The sequence below is a fragment of the Macaca nemestrina genome, chromosome 1 (genome assembly GCF_043159975.1).
Source record: "Macaca nemestrina isolate mMacNem1 chromosome 1, mMacNem.hap1, whole genome shotgun sequence".
Taxonomy (NCBI): Eukaryota; Metazoa; Chordata; class Mammalia; order Primates; family Cercopithecidae; genus Macaca; species Macaca nemestrina.
This window is the reverse complement of record NC_092125.1, coordinates 28,840,977-28,857,214: the sequence shown is the minus strand read 5'-3', so window position 1 is coordinate 28,857,214 and position 16,238 is coordinate 28,840,977. Positions and strand designations below refer to the sequence as shown.

Below are 16,238 nucleotides of genomic sequence, written 5' to 3'. Positions count from 1 at the left end.
CTGCAAACACAGCCCCGCCCCACACAATGAGAATCGTGTTTGTTATGTCCTACTTGATAGAATAACAAGAATCAGGAAAAGAGTCTGGGTTTTACATTTTTATATAGCAAAGACACTGCAGACCTGTCCAAAGCAAACTGAGATTCCTATTTCCAAATGATCCCATAAGCCTCTTATCCTAGAAAACAGAGAAAGGATTTAAATAAAACCTTATGGAAAATACCAGTCTGGTCTGCAAATTCATTTCTACTGCTATTTAAATATCTGTCTAGCTCACTGTCAAGAACTGATCAGCTTTCTGCACTCTATACTTCCTCTGCTACTCCTGCCTTATGACTTTGTTTGTTCAGAAATAATAGAATATTTAAAAACTGGCATGGGAATACAAATTAATAAGTAGATCAATATAAAAATTAAAAAACCCTAAATAAAAAATGAACTAATTAAATAACAAAAATAAAAACAAAACTGAGCACAGAAGAGTAAGCCATCTTGTCAAATGTCACACAATGAGTGACACAGATGCTATTAAAATCCTGGCTTCTCAATCTCCAGTCCCCTGGCTCCTTTTCCTATGTACTCGACACTCTTCAAGATTAGTCTTACTGTTGCTTATCTTACAAACTGCTGTACACCTCTTCACCGATGTATTTCTGAGACCTTGCCAATTCATGCTGGGTTCTGACACTTATTGCCCAGTCTTTCTGTGTTCAGGTTCATCATTTGGGTGCCTGATCGCTTGGAATATGGAAATACCCAGCTCTGTAGCACCCACTACCCACCTGCTCCAGGTCCCACTTAGAATCACATGGACGTCAACTCTCATATGCCGTGTCTCCTTGTCTTATTTCTTGTTCATACCTCTTGGCTGAGCAAATGTTCCATGTGTTTCTTTGGTTTAGTTTCACTCCATGTCCTGGCCTTTTCTACCTCGGTCCTCAGATAGAATTAGACCTGCTGGTAGCAGCTTTGGTTAAGTTCACCTAAAAAATTATGCCTGCTTTCTGTACTTCCTGAGCACATATTGCTTGTACCAGATTTATTGGCAATTTTTATCTTGTATGCATGTGAATATATTCCCTCTCCTCAACAAAATGCTTCAGGGCCAGTAATACTTTATACAAAGTGGGTGCTTAGTTCCTGAATGAGTAAATTGTCTTATGAAGATCTTTCTAGGAACTTTATGAATAGTAAAATACTTTGTGAGTTAAAGCTTCCTAAATAAATACAATCTTTCAGTCTGAAAAATAAAGTTATGTGATTTATTTAGACTTTTGTTTATTTCAGTGCCCTTTCACAGACATTAACTAACCTACATAACACATTTATAGATAGAACTCTCCTCATTTTCTAGATGAGGAAATTTAGCCTCTGGGAGTTTTATCGAACTTCCACAATGTCACATAAAATGTAAGTGTCAAAGTTGATGGAAACAGATTCATTTGTTTCCAAAGCCCAAGTCCTCTTCATAATAAAACTCTCCGCCTTTTACACTGTTCATGGTAGGAAGTAGTACCTTGATTTCCAATGTTTATGCAAATTGTAGAAATGGAGTGGTGTGATTTTTCTAAACTCTTCTAATGTGCCTGTTAGGTTCATATTGTCCCATAAGCTCGCATTTGTATTTTTTTCTTCTTAAACTTTTCCTGTGATCCTGGATCATAAATTTCAGTCTAACAGTTAAAGGACACAGGACTCCCAATTTTAATGCTTATTATTGGGATGTAGAAATATCTTATGTCTGTCCTTCATAAACAAGAAAAAACACTACATGTACAAATTTATTTTCTCAACAAAAATGAGTAAATTCACAAATGGGAATAAAAATCCATTATCACATTGAGGAGAGGTTTGTTCCTCTGGGATATGCAACATAATACAATTTAAAACCTCAGATAAATAATAGTGACATTGGTCATTTCTTGTGGGCCTACTGTGTTTTAGGTATTATACAAAGATATGCATAACACATATGATATTATTTAAGTCTTACAATCATCCCACATGATGCACAAATACATTTTTCTCTTTCAGAAAAAAGAAACCAGACCTGACTATGGTAGGTTGAGAGTTTAAACCCAGGTCCATCTGACAGTGGAGCCTGTGAACAAGTCCTCATGGAAGGGGACAAAGGGTTGGGGGGCCTTACTCGTCTGCTGGAACTGAGTAGTCCATAAGTTGAAAGATGACCTTCTTGGGTGAAGTACATGTTAACAAAGTGATAACCCGCAACATAACATCCTTCATACAATTGTTATCACGCAATTGCCTATAAATAGTATCCACAATCTTAGACACCTGGAAGAGAAATTCCACAGGTAAACAAGAATCTCCTGTTCCATGGTCACCTCTAAACCAAGGCATTTCTTGGATATAAGAATTCACTTTTTCTCAGAATTATCAAGGCAGCAACTAACACACAAATAAGCACTAGTAGAAAGCATATTTATATGTGTTACTACACAATGCAAAATATTCATTTGGATGAAGACTAAATCTGTGCATTTACGAATAGCAGGAAAATGCCCATTTCTTTCAAAGTTTATTTTGGGAGGGTTGAACTCATTATATAAGAAATATAAACTCAGTATAGGAAACATACATATAATTCAAGTACTTAAAGAAGAAAATCAAAATAATGGAACAGAATAGCAATGGAACTACAGTGTATACTTCAAAGAAACGTTTGAAAGTTAAAGATGATTTGAATCCACATATTGAAGGGATGAATGATGTGTCGGAGGAATGACCCAGAATGGTAAACACCAACCCATAATCTTGCAAACTCTACTCATAGTCCCATGTTAATTTCATTTTTCCGCCTTTTTACTTATTCTTGAACAAGGAGAGTTCTAGCTGGATCTGAAATTTGTCTCAAATCAGTGGTTGTGTATTCAATATCAAATTTAATCCACCCAGATCATCTCACTTCTTATCTTGAAAATAATCCTTTGCATTTTTTTCTTCTTAAATATTTCTTGTGATCCTGGATCATAAATTTTAGACTAACAGAGATTATTAGCTGAAAAATTAGTTAATGCAAATTTACATTACCCTGCAGTTACATCATATACAGTTCAGTTATCTGTACAACTTTCTATGGCAAACCAAAGAAAAAATTATAAATAAAATGTTAAAAAGTGCAGGGTACTTTTCCAACCACATAGGTTCCAATGTGAGCAAGAAATGAGAGATATCAAACTACTCTTTTCCATAGACCTTTTTAACTATAGGATTTAGAGCTTCTTCTAGTTGTCCTCTTCTTATTTTAAATGCAGATACCTCTAAAGCAAGCCACCTATGTCACTGGGTGCTTAATTATAGAAATTTGTGCCAATTTATGTCCAGTTGTAAAAATGATAGTCTGTTTCAATTTTGATGAAATATTTGATGTGTTAGGATTATTTAGAGATTATAAGCCCATATACTATATATGGAATTTAGGGGATTTTTAGGGATATTTTTAGCCTTATAACTCTTGTTAGAACCCAACCCCATCTAAGACAAGAATCCACTGTGTTCAGTAGTCCAGTTGCTTGTGGGAGCTGGGGTTGGGTCATAAATTGAGGAGCCCATTTTGTTCATTTTTTTTTCTGTGGTTAGAGATTTCACTGTAGCAGAGGCTAGTTTTACACATCTAGTTTTCTGTTTGGTCTCTCTTCCTCTCAGGGACTTGGTAAGGCTTCATCTCGCCTTCCTTCAAGTGCTCTTTCCCACTTCACTAGAAGAGAACTCTATTTTGTAAGATGACTTTTGCCCTTCACCTTTCCCTGTGATTGTGTTTGCCCTACAGAATGCTCCCATCTGCAGCAGCATTGACAGTTCTATATAAAGCATCGCCTCCCCTTTCCTGCTCTAGGAATTTGAGTAAGACTTCTCAGATTATTTTCAGTCACCTTGCACTCCTGTGTCAGGAGAGGGAGCTGGAGGTTCATTCCTCATGTCACCATCAGGGCTAGTTTCATGGGCCTGTGACCTATGTGTTTGCGCAAGGCTCCATGCTGAGAAGGTACCCTTACTTTGTTTAAAGCTCTGCCACTATCACCTTGAACTTTTAAACAATTTTATCTTTGTATTTTGTAAATCAAATCCCATGGGACAGTGGAGCAGAGGAGATACAATAAGTGAGCCTGCCATTGTTCCTATGGTCCCCTTCACATATGGTGTTCACAAAATTCCAGGGGACCCAGGATGTGAAGCTCAGTGGGAAAACAAGATAAGCATCTTACTAAAACTGTAACCTACTTTAAAAATTCCCACTTAGTCTGAAAATGACATAGAAGGAAACAGAAAGGGTAGCCCATAAATTATTTTCCTTTCAGGCTTTCCTTACTCATCAATAAGCTGAGGGTAGAGAACGTTGGTAGGATATGTGAATGATAAAAAGTGAAATTTTAGAAGTTGAGCTAGTTTTATGGAGTGTTTCCATCCTTTCGGAAAGAATTTAATACATATGCATGTGTGAGCTGTGAAACACAAATAGCATTATTTTGGTGATTCTGCACATGAGCTAAATGCTCCTATGTTTACCTTTGTAACTGGCATTGCACAATATATGTATGGATAGTAAAATCTGCTCACAACTAAAAAATGTTAACTGTTTTTTTGCTTAGAAAGACATTAAATAGCAAATAAAACCAGCATGAAGAATTGAGAGAGAGAGACTGTGGAGGAAAGGCAAACACTGCATGTGCTTACACATTTAATGACATTATTTCCTATGTTGTGAGGAAGCAGTCCCAGATTTCATTCTGCACTGAGCCCCACAAATTATGTAGCCAGCTCTACGGCAAGCTGAGGGTCTTTGAAATCTTTCCTTAAGGGATACACAGGGGATTTCTATTACAGCTATACTATTTTATTGCATTAATGTATTTCTTTAAAAATTTGAAAGCAAATATGGCAAAATATTATGAGGTAATATGATTGGTGGATAAGCATTCATTACCTACTCTCTAAAATTGTTCGTATGCTTGAAATATTTCACACAAAAAATCCTCAGGCCAGCATGGTGGCTCATGCCTGTGACCTTCGTGCTTTGGGAGGCCAAGGTGGGAGGGTTGTTTGAACCCAGGAATTTGAGACCAGCCTGGGCAACATAGCAAGACCTCCATCTCTACAAAAATTCATTTAAAAAGTTAGCTGGGTGTGGTGGTACATGCCTGTAGCCCTAGCTGCTTAGGAGGCTGAGGTGGGAGGATTGCTTAAGCCCAGGAGTTTGAGGCTGCCATGAGCCAAGGTTTCACCACTGCACTCCAGCCTGAGCCACAGAACAAGACCCTATCTCTAAGTAAAATTTAAAAAACCTAAAGCCTCATTATATTAAAGTGATATAATGAACAATGACAAGAAGTACATATAAAAAGAAGTAGACATACAACAAAGGCAAAAATGCACATTAGAGAGTAAACCCTGTGCTCTCCTGTTTATTGTCAAGTATCTTACCATGATGACCTTCTCGGCATGAAATTCCAGAGTAAATTTCAGTATGGATGCTGCATCAGATGCGATTTTATCATCAGGTGAAGAGAGTTTCATCAGGAGACTCCACACAAAGTCAGTCAGCAGGGAAGGCAGTAAGGTTTGCCCTACTCTCTGCAACCACAAAGGATAGTCATGACCTCAGGGCTTACTCACACCAACATAAAACAGCTAAACTCAGACATGGTGGCAGATGCTCAAGAGCCAGGCAGCGCCACAAGACTTCCATGGTCCATATACATCTCATTGGAGTCTCCTTCCTCCATGAAAAAAATATTAAAAATTATATTTTACAACAATGTTGGTACAAAAATGACTATAATCCAAGTGAAATTATATTTAATTTTTTTCTTCTGATTTTAAAGCAATTCAGCTGTTCAAATATTATCATGAATTTCTTCAGTTTTGGAAATGAGTTTACTCAGATCAGAAAAAAGTATGAAGAAAGCAGAAGATGCAGGAGGGGACAGGGTAAGGAAGTCAAGCGAACTCAAAGGCATGGACTTTCCTCTTTTACAGAAAGGGATCAGGAAGCAGAAAGAAATAAAAGGCCTTTATGTCCATGATCGAGGTGCAAGAACTACAATTCAAATAATCCCTTGTTAAAGTTAGAGGACTCTCGGTGGATTGTAAAATTTGAACAAAATCACATTGATTATAGATTTCTCAATTAAAGAAAGATAAACGAGCCAAATTTTCTCCTTTTGCCTTTATACGGGGAAAAAATAGTCATTCTCCCAAGTACAGAGGATACCCAATCTCATCAATAAAAGTTTTTCTGCACTGTCTTTAAAGGGATGGAGTATTGCTTTTTGGTCATAAGGCAGAACTAAGACTAAGGTCTGAGTGAGAACTGATGATCACTAGCGCCTTTCCCACTGGGCAGAGGGGTGACGGATGGGAATCTTGGAAAGCTATGGAAGAAAATTAGAGGAGGTTAACCAAGGATTGGAGAGGTGGGATGAATATCACAAATAGTTTGCCACACTTTAAGAAAGCCAGATTTAATTATATGACACTGGATTTTTTTTTTAAATGGTGGAAGGCAGAATATTCTCTTTTTGAATATTTGCTTGCTCAACAAAAAATTTACTTTAGTATCTATCTAAAAAGTTGTAGAAGAAGCAATTCCCAGTGAAACTCAGAGCCAGTGTTAGAAGTTTCTGTCATGTACAGGTGAAGCTGTGATAGTAGATTATATAAAATGATAGGTTTGCTTTGTAAAATATTATCTACACCTAACTCTCCAGAAATACACCAATCACACAGGATCAGCTGGGCTTTTCAGGGGTCATTTTTATCTCCTCCTGCTTCTTACTGCTACACTGTTACACCATGTTATTACATGTTCTTGATGCCACTTGCTTGAACGTTTGCATAACATACTATTAACAGTCCACAGATTTTCATTTATTCCTCTATGTTTCGCATATACTTTAAAAAATCTGTGAAGAAGCTCTCACAAATAGTGGTGTTGTTTTGAGTTATTTCTTTCTATAAATTCCCATGAATGAGACTACTAGTTTATTTGGTATGAACATATATATATTTTAGTTAATGACACTTTGTGGCTCTCTGTGGATCCTTTGCAAAACAGTGTCCTCTCTTACAACCAACCACTATATAAAACGAGAGTGCCATGGTTTGGGAATTGTCTTTTGTTTTGGTTTTCTATCCAGCCTTCCCATTTAATGGTGTTTTGCTTCCAGCTTCCATGGTTAGCAATCTTGCTGCTTCTACTCCTATTTGCATGCTTTGAACTTTGTCTTTGGCTATGGTCCTCTTGGTCTTGTTTCTACAATCTTGTATTCTCTCAATTTACCTATTCCATCTACTACTGGAAGTCCCAGTTCCAGGTTTTCCAGCTACTGCTCCTGCATGTAGTGCTGGACTTGCTTTGGTCTCACAATTGGGAAATTAATAACAGGTCATAAACACAGGGACCCAGGGCACCTCCCCCAAGCCCAAGGATTTTTACATCCGATGGATATTAAACTCCGATGAGCAAGGACACCAACCTAGAGGCTGTGATGATAAGTTTCATGAACAGCTTAGAAGAGACCCCAACAGACTGCTGGTCCTAGGTTCACTAGCCTAGTCATGGTACTCAGGATTTCAATTCCAGGATACTTAAGTGGAGGATGGAAGAATGAGGGAAGACTTGCTAGTAAACTTAAACAGATGCCTGGTTTCTTTATGTAAATGAACATGGTCAACCAGGCTTGAAAATTTTGAGAGGAGGTGGGAAAGCATAACTTTTGGTTTTGGAAAGATGTACCATAGGGCTTCTACATATTTAAGACATCTATGCAGTATTTTTGACCATATCATGTTAGATGTATTGCTTCTGCGTATCCTCAGCCTCCCACAATTCCACCCATCTCAGCCATGGAAGAAGACACTGCTTTATACATATAGTTTTAAGAGGAACCCCTAGATCCTCCTACCCCAAGAGATGAGCTGGCCTAAAGGGCTTCCCCAAAAGTTTTGCTGAGCCACTGGCTCAATGCGTGTGGATGGAAGGTGCTGGAAAGCCCAGCCTGGGCCCCAGTGCTGTGCAACTTCTGGAGCCTATAACTAAAACTATCTGGAAGGTGCTGGAAAGCCCAGCCTGGGCCCCAGTGCTGTGCAACTTCTGGAGCCTATGGCTAAACCTATGTAGTTTGAATAAGGTGAGGGAGCATATATAGCTATAGAGCCTCACGGTTCTCCCAAGGGTTGAGACAGTGTAAACACAACTTACTTGGTACTGAGATTTATCATGTAGGCTTTTAAAATTTTTATTTCTCATTTAATAACACTTTTAAACAAATCAAAATCACAGTGTCATTATGTTTGCAGAGCAAATTATGATAGTATTGGAAAGTCTGTTAACTGCTTTGTTAATTTTTCTAAATAATCAGAAGTTCTCCATTTTTAGTGAACTATTTGTTGGCCAAACAAAAAGAAGTGTAACTAGGAAAACCTCATTTGCTTTCTATAAGGATTAAGTAATACAAATTACTATATTTGGGAATAATTGGCATAATTATTAATAGAGATGAAAATCAGAAAACCAAATGGTCTATAATCATTTACATTTTACCGCACTGAGTTTTAAAAAAATGAAAAACTACTAACAACATAAACTTTGTTCAAATAAATTGCTACTAAGAGTAATAATACATATAAACAAAAGCCCTTGGCAAAAGTGGGGGCTAAATTACCCGAGCAATTTTGCTTTTGTCTTGTCGAAACTCCTTGGGTAGAAATTCTACATCAGAAGAAGGAAACTGGAGGCTGTAACTTTTATCGTTTGTAGGCTTATTTGTTCTAATATCCGCTGTGTTAAGAAAAATGGTTTAAGGTTATTTGATCACTGGTTTGTTTGATGACATTACTATTTCCAATTTTCTTTTCCTGCCCAGTTCAGGAGATCTGACGTTTTCTGAATATTTAACTCTCTGCTCATAGTTTAGTCTCATAAAATATTATGGCACTCACACAGAATTCATAAAGTGTTTAAGAGAGTCCATGTGACATATGAATGAAGGACAAATACTTTTAATAATAGCCTGACAAGATAACAAATACATATAGACCATCAAATGCATGGTTCAGTGTGCTGGAAAAGCTAATGCTAAGCTGGAGGGTCTATTGGCAGGGAGAGTAGACTCGGAGGCATCTGAAATGAGCTGAGTGGTAGACCAGAGAATCCAGAAGTACTCAGGAAAAACTTTAGGTGCAGAAAATTTCAGTTCCGGAGAAGGTGAGCTTTAAATGATTTTGTTTGTTTTTAAATAGCTCTATAGAGATATAATTGACATTTATTTACTGATTTTGTTTTTGATTTTTGTCTTTTTTGAGCCAGGATCTTGCTCTGTCACCCAGGTTGAAGTCCAGTGGTAAAAACAGGGTTCACTGGAGCCTTGACCTCCTGAGCTCAAGTGATCTTCTCACCTCAGCCTTCCCAGTAACTGGGATTGCAGGCACATGCCACAGTGCCCAGCTAATTAAAAATACACATATTTTGTAGAGATAGGGTCACACTATGTTGCCCAGGCTGGTCTCCAACTCCTGGGCTCAAGTAATCTGCCCGCCCAGGCCTCCCAAATTGCTGGGATTACAGGTGTGAGCAACCATGCCCAGCCCATATAACATATCTAAGGTGAACAACTTGGTAAGTTTTTGTGTATCTATAAACTCAATAATAATAAACCACAGGGAAAAAATGAACATATCTATTGCCTCCAAAAGTTTCCTCATGCCCTTTTGTAACCCCTCACACTTACTCCCTGTACCCATCCTCTGACTCCAAGTCAACCACTGATCCACTTCCTGTCATCTGCTCTCTGTCAAGTTGGTACTTTCTAATTTTATATAAGTGGATCATACAGTATGTACTCATTTTTGGGGGTGGAGGGGGGTTGGCTTCTTTCACTCAGCAAAACTACTGAGATTCATCCATGTTTTTGTACATATTAATAGTTTGTTCCTTTTTACAGTGAATAATACTATTCTATTATATGTACATACCCAAATCTCTTTATCTATTTGCCTGTTAATGGACATCTAGGTTGTTTCTGGTTTGAGGCTATTACAAATAATGGTGTTATGAACATTCATGTACCATTAAGTGTTTGTATGAACAACTACTTTCATTTTTCTCAGGTAAATATAAAGTTGTGGAATGACTGAATCATATGATAGCTATATGTTTATCTTTTTAGGATAGTGCCTAATTATTTTCCAAAGTTGTTATACTATTTTACAGTTTGCCCACAATGTATGTGAGCTCAAGTGACTATACATCCTTAATAACACATGGTAGAATCAGTCTTTTCAGTTTTAGAAATTCTAATGGGTGTGTAGTGGCATCTCATTATAGTTTTAATTTACATTTCTTTAATAAGTATATATAGAACGTTATTTGATTTGCTTCTTTGCTATGTGTTCTTCTTTGGTAAAATGGCTATTTAAATCCATTTTTATTTTTTAATTTGGTTGTCTTTTTTCTTAGAGAGTTTTTTTTTTTTATTTCTTCTAAAAAAAGGGGGGTGGATACATGTGCAGTACGTGCAGGTTTGTTACATAGGTACACGTGTGCCATGGTGGTTTGCTGCACCTATTGACCCACCTTCTAAGTTCCTTGCCCTCACCCCCCACCCCCCCACCCCCAACAGGCCCTGGTGTGTGTTGTTCCCCTCTCTGTGTCCATGTGTTCTCAATGCTCAACTCCCACTTAAGAGTGAGAACACACAGTATTTCATTTTCTGTTCCTGTGCTAGTTTGCTGAAGATGATGGCTTCCGGCTTCATCCATCTCCCTGCAAAGGACATGATCTCATTCCTTTTTATGCCTGCATACTACTCCAGTGTATATATGCACCACATTTTCTTTGTCCAGTCTATCATGGATAGGCATTTGGGTTGGTTCCATGTCTTTGTCATTGTAAACAGTGCTGCAGTAAACATATGTGTGCACATGTCTTTATAGTAGAATGATTTATATTCCTTTGGGTATATACCCAGTAGTGGGATTGCTGGTCAAATGGTATTCCGGCTCTAGAACCTTGAGGAATTGCCATACTGTTTTCCACAATGGTTGAATTAATTTACATTCCCACCAACAGTGTAAAAGCGTCCCTATTGCTCCACATCCTCTCCAGCATCTATTGTTTCCTGACTTTTGAATAATCACCATTCTGACTGGCATGAGATGTTATCTCATTGTGGTTTTAATTTGCATTTATCTGATGATCAGTGATGTTGAGGTTTTCTTCATATGTCTGTTAGCTGTGTAAATGTCTTCTTTTGAGAAGTCTCCGCTCATATCCTTTGCCCACTTTTTGATGGGGTTGTTTTTTTTTTTTTTTTTTTCTTGTAAATTTGTTTAAGTTCCCTGTAAATTCTGCATATTAGACCTCTATCAGATGGATAAATTGCAAACATTTTCTCCCATTCTGTAGGTTGCCTGTTCACTCTGACAGTAGTTTCTTTTGCTGTGCAGAAGCTCTTCAGTTGAATTAGATCCCATTTGTCAATTTGGGCTTTTCTTGCAATTCCTTTTGGTGTTTTATTCATGAAGTCTTTTCCCATGCTTATGTCCTGAATGGTATTGCCTAGGTTTTCTTCTAGGATTTTCATGGTTTTGAGTTTTACATTTAAATCTTAATCCATTTTGAGTTAATTTTTGTATAAGGTGTAAGGCAGGGGTCCAGTTTCAGTTTCTGCATATGGCTAGCCAGTTTTTCAAGCACCATTTATTAAATAGGGAATTCTTTCCCCATTACTTGTTTTTGTCAGGTTTGTCAAAGATCAAATAGTTGTGGATGTGAGGTGTTATTTCTGAGGTCTCTGTTATGCTCCATTTGTCTATATGTCTGTTTTGGTACCAGTGCCATGTTGTTTTGGTTACTGTAGCCTTGTAGTATAGTTTGAAGTCAGGTAGCATGATGCCTTCAGCTTTCTTCTTTTTGCTTAGGATTGTCTTGGCTGTACGGGGCCTTTTTTGATTCCATATGAAATTTAAAATATTTTTTTTAATCATGTGAAGAATGTAAATGGTAGTTTGATAGGAATAGCATTGAATCTATAAATTACTTTAGGCAGTATGGCCATTTTCACAATATTGATTCTTTCTATCCATAAGGATGGAATGTTTTTCCATTTGTTTGTGTCCTCTCTTATTTCCTTGAGCAGTGGTTTGCAGTTCTCCTTGAAGAGATCACATCCCTTGTTAGCTGTATTCCTAGGTATTTTATTCTCTTTGTAGCAATTGTAAATGGGAGTCCATTCATGATTTGGCTCTTTGCTTGCCTATTGTTGGTGTAAAGGAATGCTTGTGATTTCTGCACATTGATTTTGTATTCTGAAACTTTGCTAAAGTTGCTTATCAGTTCAAGAAGTTTGTGGACTGAGATGATGGGGTTTTCTAAATATAAAATCATGTAATCTGTAAGCAGAGACAACTTCCTCTCTTCCTCTTACAGAGTTTTGAGTGTCCTTTATGAACTTTGAATATGGGTCTTTTATCAGATATGTAGTTTGCAAATATTTTCTCCCAGTCTGTGGCTTAACTATTAACAGTATCTTTCAAAGAGCAGAAATACCTAATTTATCATTTATTTTCATTTATACTTTGATTATTGTATCTAAGAAATCTTTAGCTAATCCAAGGCCCCCAAATTTCTTTGAGTTTTATAGTTGTAGATTTTACATTTAGTTCTATTACTCACTTTGGATTAATTTTTGAATATATATGAAGTATGGATCAAAGTTGTTTTTCTGCCTATACATATTCATTTTTTCCAAACACAATTTATTGAAAAGTTTGTGCTCACTCCTTTAAATTGCCTTTGAAACTTCATAAAAAATCAGCTGACTATATATATGGATTTATTTCTGGACTCTCAATTCTATTCTGCACAATGTTGAATAGAATAGAAGTAGTGATAATACACATCCTTGTCTTGTTTCTGATGTTTCAGGGAAATCATTCAGTATTTTACCATTACGTGCAGACATACCTCAAAAGATACTACAGGTTTGGTTTCAGATCATTGCAATAAAGTGATTATCACAATAAAGTAAGCCACATTAATTTTGTTGGTTTCCCAATGCCTATAGAATGTATGTTTACACTATGCTATATTCTAGTAAGTATGCAATAGCATTATGTCTAAAAACATACATATCTTACTTAAAAACATTTTATTGCTACAAAATGCTAACAATCATTTAAGCTTTCACTGAATAGGTTCTCCTGGCTTGGATCTCCAGCAATCCCTCACCAGCACTATTGAGCCAGTAGCATCTCTGCAACTCTCTGGGACAGAGCTCCCTGGGAGGGTGAGTTGCCATCTTTGCTGTCTTATAACCCTTACTGTCTCCAGGCTCTTGAGAGTCTGTGGGGACCAAAGACTGGTCTGAATTCCCAGCACAGAGCATTCCCGACATGAAAAAGTGGCTGGGCTATTTTCCACCCAGGTCTCAGTCCTTCTCCTCACTGGACACGGTCTCTTGACCTTGGACTCCAGCACAACCACCCTGCCCCCATCTGACCCTTCAATCAGAGGCAGCCCAGCATCTCTCTGAGTAGAAAATCCCAGAGTCAACCCACAACACCTCCACCACTGCAATTGCCGTGGTACTCCCCTAACAGCCCTTGGGCTGGGGGAAGGAACAAAGGGCCTAATCACTATGCGGGCACCTCCAACACACTCCAGCCACAAGAGGAAAAGGAGTCTAACCCTTATTCCCTGGAAATACCCAACCCCCACTCCTCACCAGGCAGGGCCCCTGGCTCATAACTGCAGAATGGTCACCCACAACCATGGCTGAACATGACCATTGGTAAGTGGCCTGGAGTCTCCCTGGGGAAAGGCTCCCAGAGGTATTTGACAACCCCTCTGCCATTGCCACAGCAGAGTTCTATCCCTGCTGCCCTCAATTTGGGGAAGAAATGAGCCTGAGGGCTACACCAGAGCTTATAGCACACCACAGTCACCATAGGAAGAGGAGACCAATCTTTCCACCTGGAGAGTCCTTGAACCCCTGCTCTCCAACAAGCACAACCCCAAGCTCATACCAGCAATTTAGCTGTCCTACCCTACTGGCTGAACAATCTCAGTAACAGCAGCTCCGTGTTTCTTGGAAGTAGAGCTCATGGGAGCAACTGAAAACTCCTCTACCACTGCCTCTGCAGTGGTACTACCCCTGCTACCCTTGGACTAAAGAAGGAGCAAAGACTGTAAGTACCTAATCTGCACCTCCAGCAAGCTACAATCAACCCAAAGAGAGGGGACCAGTCTGTCTCCCAAGGGTTCTACTTGATGCTCCCTGCTTATCACCAGGCCGGGAACTCCTAGCTTGGGCCCACAGCACAGACCTTCAATCCTGGGTTGATTACACTAAGCAATTACTGACCTGCATCTCTCTGGTGTGGAGTCTCCAGAAGTCAAGCAAAAGACTGTTGGCCAAAATCACTGCCGAGGTTCCTTTCTCTGCTGCCTCCAAGTTAGGGAGGAAATATAAACCTTGAAATCACCCCAGAGTTGTGATAGGCATCCCGGAAGTGCCAAGCCATGATCTATAGCCAACACTCAAGTGGGAAAGGAGCCCATGGTTTCAGGGTACTGAGAAGGAGCATAGCTGCTACTGTAAGGAAATATAGGGGAGCCACAACTGAGCAAGAGTCTACCAACTGACCACTGTGCCTAAGTGCCATTGACCAGATCACACCCTAAAACCTCAACACCAAAATATTTCACTAACATACCCTACCATGAAACCAAAGATGAGAAGTCAGATACAAATACAGACCCTGCACAAAGCTCAGCCCTGTGAAGACATCCCAAAAAGAAGTCTGCTGACTATACTCAATCTCCACTGCAGTTAAAGGAATACCCTCATGCAGAGCTGAGAAAGAACCAGTAACTCAAATAGCTAGAGTGTTTTATGTCCTCCAGATGACTGAAATAGTTCTCCAACAAGTGTTCTTAACCAGGTTGGATTGATGGAAATGACAGAAATATAATTCAGAATATGGCTAGGGATGAAGATTACTGAGATTCAGAATAGCAAAACCCAATCCAAGGAAACTAAGACTCACAATAAAATGATACAGGAGCTGACAGATGAAAGAACCAGATTGAAAAAACCTAACTGGCCCGATAGAGCTGAAAAACACACTATAAGAATTTCACAATGCAAATGCGAGTATTAACAGCAGAACAGACCAAGCTGAGGAAAAATATCATGAAACTTGAAGCCTGGCTCTCAGAATTAAGGTAGTCAGAAAAAAAAAAAAAAAAAAAGAAAATAGAATGTAAAGTAAAGAACAAAACCTCCAGGAAATACAAGATTATATAAAGAGGACAATTCTATATGTTATTGGCATCCCTGCTGTAGATGGGGAGAAAGCAAACAACTTGGAAAACATTTCAGGATTTCATCCATGAAAACTTCTCCAACTTTGCTAGAGAGGTCAACAGTCAAATTCAGGAAATACAGACAATCCCTGCACAATTATACATCCCCAAAACACATAATCGTCAGATTCTCCAAGGTCAAAATGAAAAAAGAAAAAAATGTTATCATTTTTTAATATGCCTCAGCTTCCTGAGTAGCTGGGATTACAGGCATACACCACCATGCCTGACTAATTTTTGTATTTTTAGTAGAGACGAGGTTTGACCATGTTGGCCAGGCTGTTCTCAAACTCCTGACCTCAATTGATCCACCAACCTCAGCTTCCCAAAGTGCTGGGATTTATAAGCCACCATGCCTGGCCTCAACATTCTTAAAAAAAAAAAAAAAAAAAAAAAATTCCAACCAAGAATTTCATATCTGGCTCAGCTAAACTTCCTAAGCGAAGGAGAAATAAGACCCTTTTTAGACAAGCAAATGCCAAAGAAATTCATTACCACTGATCTGCCTGATAAGAGCTCTTGAAAAGAACACTAAATATGGAAAGGAAAGACCAGTACTAGTCACAGCAAAAACACACTGAAGTACACAGACCAGTAATACATAAAGCAATCACATGAACAAGTCTGCATAATTAATCAGCTAACATCATGACAGGATCAAATCCATAAATAACACTAACCTTGAAGGTAAATGGGCTAAATGCTCCAATTAAAAGGCACAGAGTGGCAAGCTTAATAAAGAACAAAGATGCAATGGTATGCTGTCTTCAAGAGACCCATGTCACATGTAATGACACTTATAGCCTCAAAATAAAGAAATGGAGAAACACTACCAAGCAAATGGAAA

General features: G+C 38.4%; 1 protein-coding gene across 4 annotated transcripts in view; it reads right to left on the bottom strand.

Moving 5' to 3' along the window:
- Window positions 1-16,238, bottom strand: part of LOC105484396 (maestro heat like repeat family member 9) — a 131,756-nt gene that overhangs the window by 75,222 nt on the left and 40,296 nt on the right. For all 4 annotated transcript variants that reach the window (XR_011611043.1, XM_071075536.1, XM_024793643.2 and 1 more), the window contains exons 9-11: window positions 8,688-8,803; window positions 5,446-5,595; window positions 2,150-2,298 (exon numbers count right to left, since the gene is read on the bottom strand). Coding sequence is in view for 3 of the 4 variants with exons in the window: in XM_071075536.1 (XP_070931637.1) it covers window positions 2,150-2,298; window positions 5,446-5,595; window positions 8,688-8,803 (415 nt within the window). In the remaining variant the exon portion in view is untranslated. The remainder of the gene's footprint in view (window positions 1-2,149; window positions 2,299-5,445; window positions 5,596-8,687; window positions 8,804-16,238) is intronic.